Here is a 13,697-nt window from a genome sequence, read left to right as displayed (position 1 = left end):
GTGGCCGGATATAGGTAGCTCCTCTGGTCGAGGAAGAACCGGAGGGCTTTGAGGCCATCCTGGTGGGGGATGGAGGTGTAGAGTGACTGGATGTCCATGGTGAAGATGAGGGGGTGAGAACCTAGAGAATGTAATGAGCGGAGACAGCGGAGAGTGTCTGAGGTGTCTTGAACATAAGCAGGAAGGGATTTAACCAAGGGGGATAGTATGGAGTCAAGGTATGTGGAGATGAGTTCGGTGGGGCACGAACAGGCAGTGACAATGGGTCTACCGGGACAGTCAGGTTTGTGGATTTTGGGGAGAAGGTAAAAACGGGCCATGCGGGGCTGGGGAACGATGAGGTTGGAGGCTTGGTCGGGCAGAGCGTGGGAGTTGATGAAGTCAGTGATGGTGCTAGAGATGGTGGCCTGGTGCTCGTCAGTGGGGTCATGGTCCAGGGGTAAGTAGGAGGAGGTGTCCGAGAGTTGGCGTTGCGTTGGTGACGGGAAAGGGGGACATCAATGGGGGGCGAGGACCTTCCCGTGGAAGTGCGCTGTGAGGCGGAGGCGACGGTAGAAGAGCTCCAAGTCATGGTGGCGCGGAGCTCATTGAGGTGGGGACGGAGGGGGACAAAGGGAAGACCTCTGCTGAGGACAGACCGTTCGGTGGGGGAGGTCGGGGGGATGGTGAACACCCGGCAGGGATGGGGGTTGGTGCCGGAGGAACGCAGGTGGGTGCACTGGGGACGAGGCGATGTGTGGTGTGGGGGGGGGGGGGGGTGGGGGGTGGTCAGGGGGTGGGGGGGGGGGGGGGGTGAAAGGGCTGTAGTGTTGGTGGGGAAGAGCAGGGGAGATAAAGTTTAGTCTTCTTCTTATCTAGTCCATGCACAAGATTAGACGTTGATCAGCCAGAGCTGAACACACTTCAATATATCTGCACAATGGTGCCTCTCTTGTTCTTCTTGTGCATCTTGTGCTGGTGGTGGGAAGATTGGTGAAAACCGGGCTGCACCCTGAACGCTCTTTCATTAACCCCATAAAATCTAGTCGGAAATAGACAACAGACAACAGACAATAGGTACAGGAGTAGGCCATTCCGCCCTTCTAGCCCTATCTAGCTCACGAAAGTATCCAGAGAACCGGCCTCCACTGCCCTCTGAGGCAGCGAATTCCACAGACGCACAACTCTGTGTGAAAAAGTGTTTCCTCATCTCCGTTCTAAATGGGTTACTCCTTATTCTTAAACTGTGATCCCTGGTTCTGGACTTCCGCAAGATCTGTAACATGTTTCCTGCCTCTAGCGTGTCCAACCCCTTTTTTATCTTATATGTTTCAATAAGAAACCCTCTCGTCTTTCCAAACTCCATAGTATACAATCCCAGCCGCTCCATTCTCTCAGCATATGACAGTCCCGCCATCCCGGGGATTAACCTTGTGAACCTACGTTGCACTCCCTCGATAGCAAGAATTAAGGCTCTTAAAGATAGCGGAGTCATGGGGATATGGGGAGAAGGCAGAAACGGGGTACTGATTGGGGATGATCAGCCATGATCACATTAAATGGCGGTGCTGGCTCGAAGGGCAGAATGGCCTACTCCTGCACCTATTGTCTATTGTCCTTCCTCAAATTTCGACACCAAAATAGCACACAATACTCCTTTTTGCTCCTATACTCAAATCCCCATTGTTATGTACTGATAGAGACTGATACGAGTACTGGAAGAGGAGAGGATGGAGAGAGAGGGAAAGCAAGGGGTACTTGAAGTTACAGAAGTCGATGTTCATTGCACTGGGGTCTAAGCTGCCCAAGCGAATTATGAGGCTTAAGCTGTGGGCGGAGCATCAAACATGTGTCTATAAATTCATCTTCGTGACCCACATCTCGGAACTACATGAAATTAGATGAAATATAATTGAGAAGGATTTCATAACTCGTCATTGCCAAACGTTGCACATTAATTAATTAAACTAATTAGAAAATGAGATCGGGAAAGTAGCTGCCATCTAGTGGTTAATGCCCATATTACACCATATGGAGCATATTTCGGTGTTGCAGTCCATTTAAACTATATATTATTATACCTATATATATATATCTTGTAAATATGACTGTAATCATCTATAACTAAGTATAATTATATTATAGGTATAATAATATATAGTTTAAATGGACTGCAACACCGAAATATGCTCCACATGGTGTAATATATATATATATATATATATATATATATATATATCTCTTGTAAATATGACTGTAATCATCTATAACTAAGTATAATTATATTATATAAATATAAATATAAATAAAAGTGCAACGTATATTATATAAATATAATATAATGAATATAATTGTGAGTGTGTATTTTGAATTAGACTGTTGCAGAGGTCCTGCTCCTGAACCAGCCTAATTAATGGGCGAGGGTAGTTCTTGTGGGTTCCTCCCTTTACTGAACCCCACTGACTGCCAGTGTGCAGAGTGGGGTCATGGGCATAGAGGGACTGGGGCAGTCCCAGGCTGGGAGACAGACCTGCAAGGCATCTTCCAGTCACTTTAATAGGAAAATGAATGAGAGTGCCGCAGAGGGCCCATGTTTTAAGGGCTCGTGAACCTGCCTAATTAAAGGTTCGGGACAGATCCTCTGCGTTCCCCCGTTTACTGAACCCCGCTGACTGCCATATTGGGGAGAGTGGGGTTCACGGCCATAGTGGGACTGGGGCAGTGTCAGGCTGGGGGACAGACCTGTAAGAGTAAAGTCTTATTTCTGATGTAAATGTCACATCCTGACCAAGAATCGAATGCTCTGATGTTTACTCGATGAGTATTCATTTTAAGCTACAATGAGCCTATATTTATGTTAGAGACCCCCACGATGGTGCCTTTGCAAATGAGGGCTATTACCTTTAACCTAAAATAACCCTAAAAGTGTTTGAATATCTGTAGTTTGTGTGTGTGTGTGTGTGTGTCTGTGTACACCTGTCAAACGGGTATCTGTAGATGTGTGGATGTAAATGTGTATGTATGTGTATATGGATGGATGGATGTGTGCATGTATGTGTGTGTGTGTGTGGATGTGTGCATGTACGTCTGCGTGCGGATGTATGTGTGGATGTGTGTGTGTGTGTGTGTGCGGATGTGTGGATGTATGTGGGCATGTGTGTGTGTGTGTGTGTGCAGATGTGTGAATGTATGTGGGCATGTGTGTGTGGATGTGTGTGGGCATGTATGTGTGTGTGCATGCATGGAAGTGTGTGTATGGATGGATGTATGAGTGGATGTGTGTGTGGATGTGTGTGGGCATGTATGTGTGTGTGCATGCATGGAAGTGTGTGTATGGATGGATGTGTGTATGGATGGATGTGTATGGACTGTCGCACTGTCATTCACCAGCACGCCATTATCATAAGTAATTCACTCATTGTTTAAATAATTTGACCAAATAAACAGTGAAATGATCGACATAAAAATAAAACTGTATATAATCATTTATTTCCCCAATTAATTTGTTTACATTACATGAGTTCTTCATCTGAATATTCTTCATCAGATTCCACGTCTTTTGCAGTAATAGAGATTCTGCAGTCAACACACTGACATAAATCTGTACATGGCTCACCATGCTGTTGACATGAGCATCTTCCTTTCCCTGTGCTTGATTTCTCACAGCTTGTTTTCTTGCATGAACAGTATGTTAATTCTAGCAAGGTGCTTGGGGCTGGAGGCAGATCACCCCAGCCAGCTCCGCCATTCAATATGATCATGGCTGATCATCCACAATCAGTACCCTGTTCCTGCTTTCTCCCCATATCCCTTGATTCCGTTAGCCCCAAGAGCTATATCTAACAACCCCCACATCAGATTGGGTTTTGTAAACACAACACTTTAATGATCAAATCCTCAATAAATGTCCACGTGACCAGATTCCCCAAACATGTGGGAACCCCATTTCCCACCTTACTGCTTCAGTACAAACCAAAGACAAGGCCTGTGTGTGGTCTTCCACTTCATGGCGATGGCAGCAGATACTGACCCCCTTGACGTGACACAGAATAGTTATTTAGAGATACAGCATGGAAACAGGCCATTCGGCCCAACTAGTCGAGGGCGACCATCGATCTCACCTTCACACTAGTTCTAAGTTGTCCCACTTTCTCGCCCACTCCCTACGTACTAGGGGTAATTTACAGAGACCAATCAACCTACAAACCCGCACGTCTTTGGGATGTGGGAGGAGACCGGAACACCCAGAGGGGACCCACACTGTCACGGGGAGACTGTGCTAACTCCACACGGACAAGAACCGATGTCAGGATGGAACTTGTATCACCCGCGCCGTGAATCAGCAGCTCTACCCGCTGCGCCACTGTGCTGCCCCATTCTCAACATCAATGCCCGGGTTATAGAACTGGGTTGACCACAGTGCCGCACGACCTGGCAGTGATATGTAACCCGCTCCTCCAGGGGAAATATCTGTCTCTATATTCAGCATGTTGAAACACAACCGGATCTCACAAGTTTCACTAACACGGGTCAGCTGCAGTCATTTTAGTTAAAGGACGAATACTAAGAGTTAGGCTTTATATAGAACTTTTATTGTGTATATTTGTACTGAAGCAAGCTTGTTAATTAACAATAGATACAACTCTACTTGTCTAAACAGTTCACATGTGTTGACCCATCAACATCAACAGTATTACATATCATGTCAAAGAGTCATAGAGTGATACAGTGGAAACAGGCCCTTCGGCCCACTGATTACATGCGGCCCATTGATCATCCCGTACACTAGCACTATCCTACACACTGGGACAAAGTAAAGAGCGGCTTCCACGGCTGAAACAGCAACGACGACTGTACCTAAACCCAGCCTTACTATTACTTTTACAGATATTTCTTCCAGCAGGGAAGATTTTACTGCGGCTTTCAACTCTTCCACGGATGTGCCTGTTCTGTCGGCCAATCTCCCGAGAGCTGCATCATTCAGACACAAGCATTTACGGAAATAGGTTATCGCTACTATCAATATCGCCATGTCACAGGCGGCAGAGATACCTGGGATCGGGATCGCTCCCACTCCTCCCGCGAGGATCGCCGACATCCAGATACGTTCCTTCAACACCTCACCTTTCCTCCGAATAACCTCCACACTGAGGTTGGGAAGGGCCAGGACAAAGACAGATTTCTTTATTTTTGGTAAACCATCTGCAAGTGCTTCCATTAACAGAGGGAAGTCATACATATTCTTCTTAAAACTGGATATCAGGAACACATTGGGATCGGGGATCCCTGCCTTTCCCAACCCACTGACGCAGTCACTCCGGATCGTTTCCATTTCTGCATCTTCATCAAATTCATCCCGTTGCTGCCGCATTGAATCAAGGTCTGCGTCAATCTTAGAGCGAACAAAATAGAACTCCTTCCCCAGCCGCTTAATCTCCTTGGCAAGATTTGCATCATTCTCTGTGAATCGACCAGCTGCCACTATGATGAAGAAATCGTATTTTTTAAATTTCATTTCCTTCATGTAGGAACCCGCGGTGAATCGTGTAGTTCCGATCCCCGGCAGGTCCCAGTAGCGGAAATTGGGCAGATTGGGATGTGGGTATCCGGTTGGCTCCATTGTAGCTTCCGTGTTCCCAACCGCAGCCGCTCCCTCATCTTCGCTACGAAGCCCTCTCATGGCGTTGATGAAGGTGGATTTTCCTGCACCCGTGTCTCCCGTCACGGCGATGTTCAGCTCGGTGTTGTCCAGTTCTTTCACCTTCTTCTCCAGCAGAGGTTGAACATTTTCCACACCTCCCGTTTCGAATTCGGACTTCAGTTTGCTGAGCTCTTCCTGTGTGAAGAATGTGGGGGTCTCAGACAGAACCGCCTGTTGGCTGAAAGGAAACATGTTTGTTGAAAGTTTACAGTTGAAATGAAACCAACTGAAATAAAGGACAAGCATCTTCCCTTTCCCTCTTCTCTTCCCATTGCTCCACATGGATACACACAATTTATCCCACAATCCCGCCCTTTCCCCCTTCACCTTCACCTATAGGGTGATTTCACGAAAGGTCACTGGAGCGTAGATCCTCACCCACGTGACCGCAAAATTTAACTGGGGTACAAGCCGTTGGTGAGAGGAGGACTTACCTGCAGCTGTAAGTATAAATACAGCGCGGGGTTTGCTTCTACAGAGGCCCGGGGAGCCGTTGGTGAGAGGAGGACTTACCTGCAGCTGTAAGTATAAATACAGCGCGGGGTTTGCTTCTACAGAGGCCCGGGGAGCCGTTGGTGAGAGGAGGACTTACCTGCAGCTGTAAGTATAAATACAGCGCGGGGTTTGCTTCTACAGAGGCCCGGGGAGCCGTTGGTGAGAGGAGGACTTACCTGCAGCTGTAAGTATAAATACAGCGCGGGGTTTGCTTCTACAGAGGCCCGGGGAGCCGTTCGTGAGAGGAGGACTTACCTGCAGCTGTAAGTATAAATACAGCGCGGGGTTTGCTTCTACAGAGGCCCGGGGAGCCGTTGGTGAGAGGAGGACTTACCTGCAGCTGTAAGTATAAATACAGCGCGGGGTTTGCTTCTACAGAGGCCCGGGGAGCCGTTGGTGAGAGGAGGACTTACCTGCAGCTGTAAGTATAAATACAGCGCGGGGTTTGCTTCTACAGAGGCCAGGGGAGCCGTTGGAGAGAGGAGGACTTACCTGCAGCTGTAAGTATAAATACAGCGCGGGGTTTGCTTCTACAGAGGCCCGGGGAGCCGTTGGTGAGAGGAGGACTTACCTGGAGCTGTGAGTTACCCAAATCTGTAACGTTCCATCTCACTTCCAGAGAAGGATTCTGGTGGAAGCCTCTGATTGGTGGAAGAGGACCAGCGGAAGCAGCTGATTGGCTTGTATTGTATTTGTATTGTAATTGTAAGGCTTTATTGTATTCGGATAAGGGGGAGAATGAAGGCCAGGGCAGTTTACTGTTCTGGATGTCAGATGTGGGAGGTCATGGAGTCTGAGTGCTCTCCAGACGTCCACATCTGCGCCAGGTGCGTCGAGATGGGGCTCCTAAGGGACCGCGTTAGGAACCTGGAGCAGCAACTCGATGACCTCTGTCTGCTCAGGGAGAGCGAGGAGGTCATAGAAAGGAGTTACAGGGAGGTGGTCACTCCAAGACCACGGGAGACAGAAAACTGGGTCACAGTTAGGAAGGGCAATGGGCAGAGGCAGGGACTGGTGAGTACCCCGGTGGCTGTACACCTTGAAAATAAGTACTCGTGTTTGAGTAAGGGTGGGGGAGACAGCCTACCTGGGGGCAGCGACAGCGGCCGGGCCTCTGGCACAAAGACCGGTCCTGTTGCTCAGAAGGGTAAGGAAAAGAAGAGGAGGGCAATTGTAATAGGGGACTCTATAGTCAGGGGGTCGGATAGGCGATTCTGTTGACGCAGACAGGAGTCCCGGATGGTAGTTTGCCTCCCTGGTGCCAGGGTCAAGGATGTGTCTGAACGTGTCCAAGAAATCCTGAAATGGGAGGGAGAGGAGCCTGAGGTTGTGGTGCATATAGGTACCAACGACATAGGTAAAAAAAGAGAAGAGGTCCTGAAAGAAGAATTTAGGGAGTTAGGTAGAGAGTTAAGGAGAAGGACTGGAAAGGTAACAATCTCAGGATTACTGCCTGTGCCACGCGACAGTGAGAGTAGGAATGGAGCGAGGTGGAGGATAAATGCGTGGATGAGAGACTGGTGCAGTGGGTATGGATTCAAGTTTCTGGATCATTGGGACCTCTTTTGGGGAAGGTGCGACCTGTACAGAAAGGACGGGTTGCACTTGAACTCAAGGGGGACCAATATCCTGGCGGGGAGATTTGCAAAGGCTACTGGGGAGACTTTAAACTAGTATGGTTGGGGGGAGGGACTCAAATTGGGAAAGCTAGCAGTCAGTGTGTGAAGCAGGGGGCAGAGAATGGTAGCACTCTGACCCAAAATGTAGGGGAGAGAGAAGAAAAAGAAAATAATCAGAGAATAAGAGAGGGTGGGTTTCTTAAATGTGTATATTTTAATGCTAGGAGCATTGTAAGAAAAGTGGATGAACTTAGAGCCTGGATTGACACCTGGAAGTATGATGTTGTGGCGATCAGTGAAACATGGTTGCAGGAGGGCTGTGATTGGAAACTAAATATTCCAGGATTTCATTGCTTCAGGTGTGATAGAATTGGAGGGGCAAGAGGTGGAGGTGTTGCATTGCTTATCAGGGAAGATATTACAGCAGTGCTTTGGCAGGATAGATTAGAGGGCTCGTCTAGGGAGGCTATTTGGGTGGAACTGAGAAATGGGAAAGGGGTAGCAACACTTATAGGGGTGTATTATAGACCGCCAAATGGGGAGCGAGAATTGGAAGAGCAAATATGTAAGGAGATTGCAGATATTAGTAGTAAGCACAAGGTAGTGATTGTGGGAGATTTCAATTTTCCACACATAGACTGGGAAACACATTCTGTAAATGGGCTGGATGGGTTGGAGTTTGTAAAATGTGTGCAGGATAGTTTTTTGCAACAATACATAGAAGTACCTACTAGAGAAGGGGCGGTACTGGACCTCCTGTTAGGAAATGAGATGGGTCAGGTGGCAGAGGTATGCGTTGGGGAACAGTTCGGGTCCAGTGATCACAATACCATTAGTTTCAATATAATTATGGAGAGGGACAAAACTGGACCTAGGGTTGAGATTTTTGATTGGAGAAAGGCTAACTTTGAGGAGATGCGAAAGGATTTAAAAGGAGTAAATTGGGACAGTTTGTTTTATGGGAAAGATGTGGAAGAGAAATGGAGTACATTTAAAGGGGAAATTTTAAGAGTACAGAATCTTTATGTCCCTGTTCGGTTGAAAGGAAATCGTAAAAATTGTAAAGAGCCATGGTTTTCAAGGGAAATTGGACACTTGGTTCGGAAAAAGAGGGAGATCTACAATAGTTATAGGCAGCATGGAGTAAATGAGGTGCTTGAGGAGTATAAAGAATGTAAAAAGAATCTTAAGAAAGAAATTAGAAAAGCTAAAAGAAGATATGAGGTTGCTTTGGCAAGTAAGGTAAAAGTAAATCCGAAGGGTTTCTACCGCTATATTAATAGCAAAAGGATAACGAGGGATAAAATTGGTCCATTAGAGAGTCAGAGTGGCCAACTATCTGCAGAGCCAAAAGAGATGGGGGAGATATTGAACAGTTTCTTTTCTTCGGTATTCACCAAGGAGAAGGATATTGAATTATGTGAGGTAAGGGAAACAAGTAGAGTAGCTATGGAAACTATGAGGATCAAAGAAGAGGAAGTACTGACACTTTTGAGAAATATAAAAGTGGATAAGTCTCCAGGTCCGGACAGGATATTCCCTAGGACATTGAGGGAAGTTAGTGTAGAAATAGCAGGTGCTATGGCAGAAATATTTCAAATGTCATTAGAAACGGGAATAGTGCCGGAGGATTGGCGTACTGCGCATGTTGTTCCATTGTTTAAAAAGGGGTCTAAGAGTAAACCTAGCAATTATAGACCTGTTAGTTTGACGTCAGTGGTGGGCAAATTAATGGAAAGAATACTTAGAGATAATATATATAAGCATCTGGATAAACAGGGTCTGATTAGGAACAGTCAACATGGATTTGTGCCTGGAAGGTCATGTTTAACTAATCTTCTTGAATTTTTTGAAGATGTTACTCGGGAAATTGATGAGGGTAAAGCAGTGGATGTTGTGTATATGGACTTCAGTAAGGCCTTTGACAAGGTTCCTCATGGAAGGTTGGTTAAGAAGGTTCAATGGTTGGGTATTAATGGTGGAGTAGCAAGATGGATTCAACAGTGGCTAAATGGGAGATGCCAGAGAGTAATGGTGGATGGTTGTTTGTCAGGTTGGAGGCCAGTGACGAGTGGGGTGCCACAGGGATCTGTGTTGGGTCCACTGTTGTTTGTCATGTACATCAATGATCTGGACGATGGTGTGGTAAATTGGATTAGTAAGTATGCAGATGATACTAAGATAGGTGGGGTTGCGGGTAATGAAGTAGAGTTTCAAAGTCTACAGAGAGATTTATGCCAGTTGGAAGAGTGGGCTGAAAGATGGCAGATGGAGTTTAATGCTGATAAGTGTGAGGTGCTACATCTTGGCAGGACAAATCAAAATAGGACGTACATGGTAAATGGTAGGGAATTGAAGAATGTAGGTGAACAGAGGGATCTGGGAATAACTGTGCACAGTTCCATGAAAGTGGAATCTCATGTAGATAGGGTGGTAAAGAAAGCTTTTGGTGTGCTGGCCTTTATAAATCAGAGCATTGAGTATAGAAGTTGGGATGTAATGTTAAAATTGTACAAGGCATTGGTGAGGCCAATTCTGGAGTATGGTGTACAATTTTGGTCGCCTAATTATAGGAAGGATGTCAACAAAATAGAGAGAGTACAGAGGAGATTTACTAGAATGTTGCCTGGGTTTCAGCAACTAAGTTACAGAGAAAGGTTGAACAAGTTAGGGCTTTATTCTTTGGAGCGCAGAAGGTTAAGGGGGGACTTGATAGAGGTTTTTAAAATGATGAGAGGGATAGACAGAGTTGACGTGGAAAAGCTTTTCCCACTGAGAGTAGGGAAGATTCAAACAAGGGGACATGACTTGAGAATTAAGGGACTGAAGTTTAGGGGTAACATGAGGGGGAACTTCTTTACTCAGAGTGGTAGCTGTGTGGAATGAGCTTCCAGTGAAGGTGGTGGAGGCAGGTTCGTTTTTATCATTTAAAAATAAATTGGATAGTTATATGGATGGGAAAGGAATGGAGGGTTATGGTCTGAGCGCAGGTATATGGGACTAGGGGAGATTATGTGTTCGGCATGGACTAGAGGGGTCGAGATGGCCTGTTTCCGTGCTGTAATTGTTATATGGTTATATGGTTATATTATATGGTTATAAGCGTCACTTCCGGTACATGTTAGTGATGCTGAAAACACGCACTTTCACACCCGTTAAAAACCGCGAAAACGGCCAGTTTTTGAGCTGTAAATTACTGTGCCAGTCGGGGTGACCGTGAGGCACAGCTACCTAACTTTACAGTCCAGAAGATAGATAACAACTAAAGTAAATTCAAGAGGGAGCTGAAGGTGCAAAAACAGCGGAAGTGCTTAGCGGACATTTGCCGTGGAGATATAAAGATCGAAAATATCGGGAATTATCGCGTTTGCTCGCTGCTTTTCATCAAAAGTAAGGCATTATTGACTTTTTATCTTTATTCATTTGTTATATGAAAAGTTTTAAAAGTGAAAAATCCGTCAGTAAAATTGCAAAATCGCCCATGGTTCTCAGGTGGGTTTTAACATGCAAAATGAAAACGCTTCTGATGCTCCATTTACCATTTAAATAATCGTAAACTATCAATGCGTTTTGAAATGCATTTTACTCAGATGCAATCTAAGGAATGGGATAATTGTCAGCTGTTAATTGGACAAAATCAGGACATTTTATTATTTGTCAAAATATATTTCTCAATGCTCACAGTGGGTGCCCAATCAGGATTGTTGACAGCATGGAATGCTGCAGGCTTGTCTGTTATTAGATGATAAATAAATAAGTAGTTTGGGTGATTGTGCAGGCTTTAAACAAGAAACATTGAGAAATATATTTTGGAAAATAATAAAATGTCCTGATTTTGTCCAAATAACAGCTGACAATTATCCCATTCCTTAGCTTGCACCTGAGTAAAATTTATTTCAAAACGCATTGATAGTTTACGATTATTTAAATGGTAAATGGAGCCTCAGAAGCGTTTTCATTTTGCATGTTAAAACCCACCTGAGAACCATGGGCGATTTTGCAATTTTACTGACGGATTTTTCAGTTTTAAAACCTTTCATATAACAAATGAATAAAGATAAAACGTCAATAATGCCTTACTTTTGATGAAATGCAGCGAGCAAACGCGATAATTCCCGATATTTTCGATCTTTATATCTCCACGGCAAATGTCCGCTAAGCACTTCCGCTGTTTTTGCACCTTCAGCTCCCTCTTGAATTTACCTTAGTTTTTATCTATCTTCTGGACTGTAAAGTGAGGTAGCTGTGCCTCACGGTCACCCCGACTGGCACAGTAATTTACAGCTCAAAAACTGGCCGTTTTCGCGGTTTTTAACGGGTGTGAAAGTGCGTGTTTTCAGCATCACTAACATGTACCGGAAGTGACTCTTGTACCCCCGTTAAATTTTGCGGTCACGTGGGTGAAGATCTACGCTCCAGTGACATTTCGTGAAATCACCCTATATCCATTCTTCCGGCTTCCCATTTCACACCATAGTATAATGGCGGCGCATCGCGGCAGCAGCCACTGCAGTCCGTCTATCTATTTATTACTTTTGTCCAGTTGAGTGTATAGCTTGGTTGTAGTTTATATCTTGTTTTTAGCTGTGTATATGTGGGGGGCGGAGTGAAACTTTTAGATCTCTTCCCTGCACGGGAGACCCGTCTTTTTCCCTGTCGGGTCTCCGTTGTTGTTGGGGCCTAGCACCGTGGAGCAGCATCCAACCGCAACTACCTGGGGGCTCCGGTCACGGAGCCGGCTGATTCGCCATCGTGCAGCTGGCCGGCTTCGGAGCATGGGGAGCGGTGGTGGCGCGCTGCTGCGGCCCGACCCCGGTGCTTCGGAGGCCCCGGCCGCAGGCCCGGTGGACGGTGACATCGGGATCTCGCGGTTCCCTGATGGGATACTGCTTTTCGGAGCTCCCGCAACGGCAACTTCACCCGCCCGAATTGCGGTGTTGAAAACGACCCTGAGCTGGATCTTACATCGCCCGGCGCGGCATTAACGGCCCAGGACTTGCCATCGTCCGCCTGGGGCTTTAACATCAGGAGAAGTATGGAAAACAGGGGAGATACAATGACTTTGCCTTCCATCACAGTGAGGATTGACTGTGATGGATGTTTGTGTAAATTGTGTTAATTGTGTGTCTTGTTAATTGTTTCTTCTTGTTGTATGACTTCATAAACCAAATTTAGTTTGGATTTCACTTGAGGTTCAAATGACAATAAACGAGATTGTATTCTCATGTCATAGGAGCGGAATTAGGCCATTCGGCCCATCTATCCCGTGAGTTCTCCTTACCTCAGTCTTTTCATCACCGGCCTTCCTTCAATCATCACCCCCCTCCCCCACCCCCCAACATCTATCAACCTATCACTTGCCTGACTTAGTCCTGCCCCCAATCCTCATCCAACCGCCTCCCTCCAATCACAATCAGAGTGAAGAAGGGTCGCGACCCGAAACGCCACCTGTCCCCCAGAGATGCTGCCTGACCCGCTGAGTTACTCCAGCGCTGTGCTTGAGATGAGGGAGGAGAGGTGGAGAAGTGACATTGTGTGATGTATCCGGACATACCGGGAGCTGGCATTTCCCATTCTCCTTCTCTGTCTGTCCTTGTCTCGCCTGTGTGATGATCCAGTGGTCCCAGCACTGCCCGGGGGGGAGAGGTCTGGGCACCGGGTCTCCTCCTTGTCTTCAGTTGTGTGTGTTCTCCTAGAGGAAAGCAGAAAGGTTGCTGATGGTTCTTTCTGTAGCAGAAGTGTATGTTAGGCAACAAAGTATATCCCTCTTAATCAATGTACGTCATTTGGCCCAACTGGTCCGTGCCGAAATAATGCCCCATCTATGCTAGTCCCACTTGTTCACAATTGGGCCATACCTTTATAAACATCCATGCCACTGTCCAAATGTATTTTAGATGCTG

General features: G+C 46.2%; 1 protein-coding gene across 1 annotated transcript; it reads right to left on the bottom strand.

Annotated features, from left to right (window-relative positions):
* Positions 1-903: 903 nt before the first annotated feature.
* On the bottom strand, positions 904-13,483 carry LOC116979354 (interferon-inducible GTPase 5-like). The gene is made up of 3 exons (XM_033030958.1): positions 13,349-13,483; positions 4,764-5,858; positions 904-1,021 (listed from the first exon to the last, which is right to left on the bottom strand). Exons 1-3 carry the CDS (start codon positions 13,366-13,368, stop codon positions 904-906), a joined length of 1,233 nt encoding a protein of 410 aa, XP_032886849.1. The 5' UTR covers positions 13,369-13,483.
* Positions 13,484-13,697: the final 214 nt, after the last annotated feature.

Source organism: Amblyraja radiata, chromosome 12 (assembly GCF_010909765.2).
Source record: "Amblyraja radiata isolate CabotCenter1 chromosome 12, sAmbRad1.1.pri, whole genome shotgun sequence".
Classification (NCBI taxonomy): domain Eukaryota; kingdom Metazoa; phylum Chordata; class Chondrichthyes; order Rajiformes; family Rajidae; genus Amblyraja; species Amblyraja radiata.
Note: the sequence above shows the minus strand (reverse complement) of the source record. Positions and strands in the feature narration are given on the sequence as shown.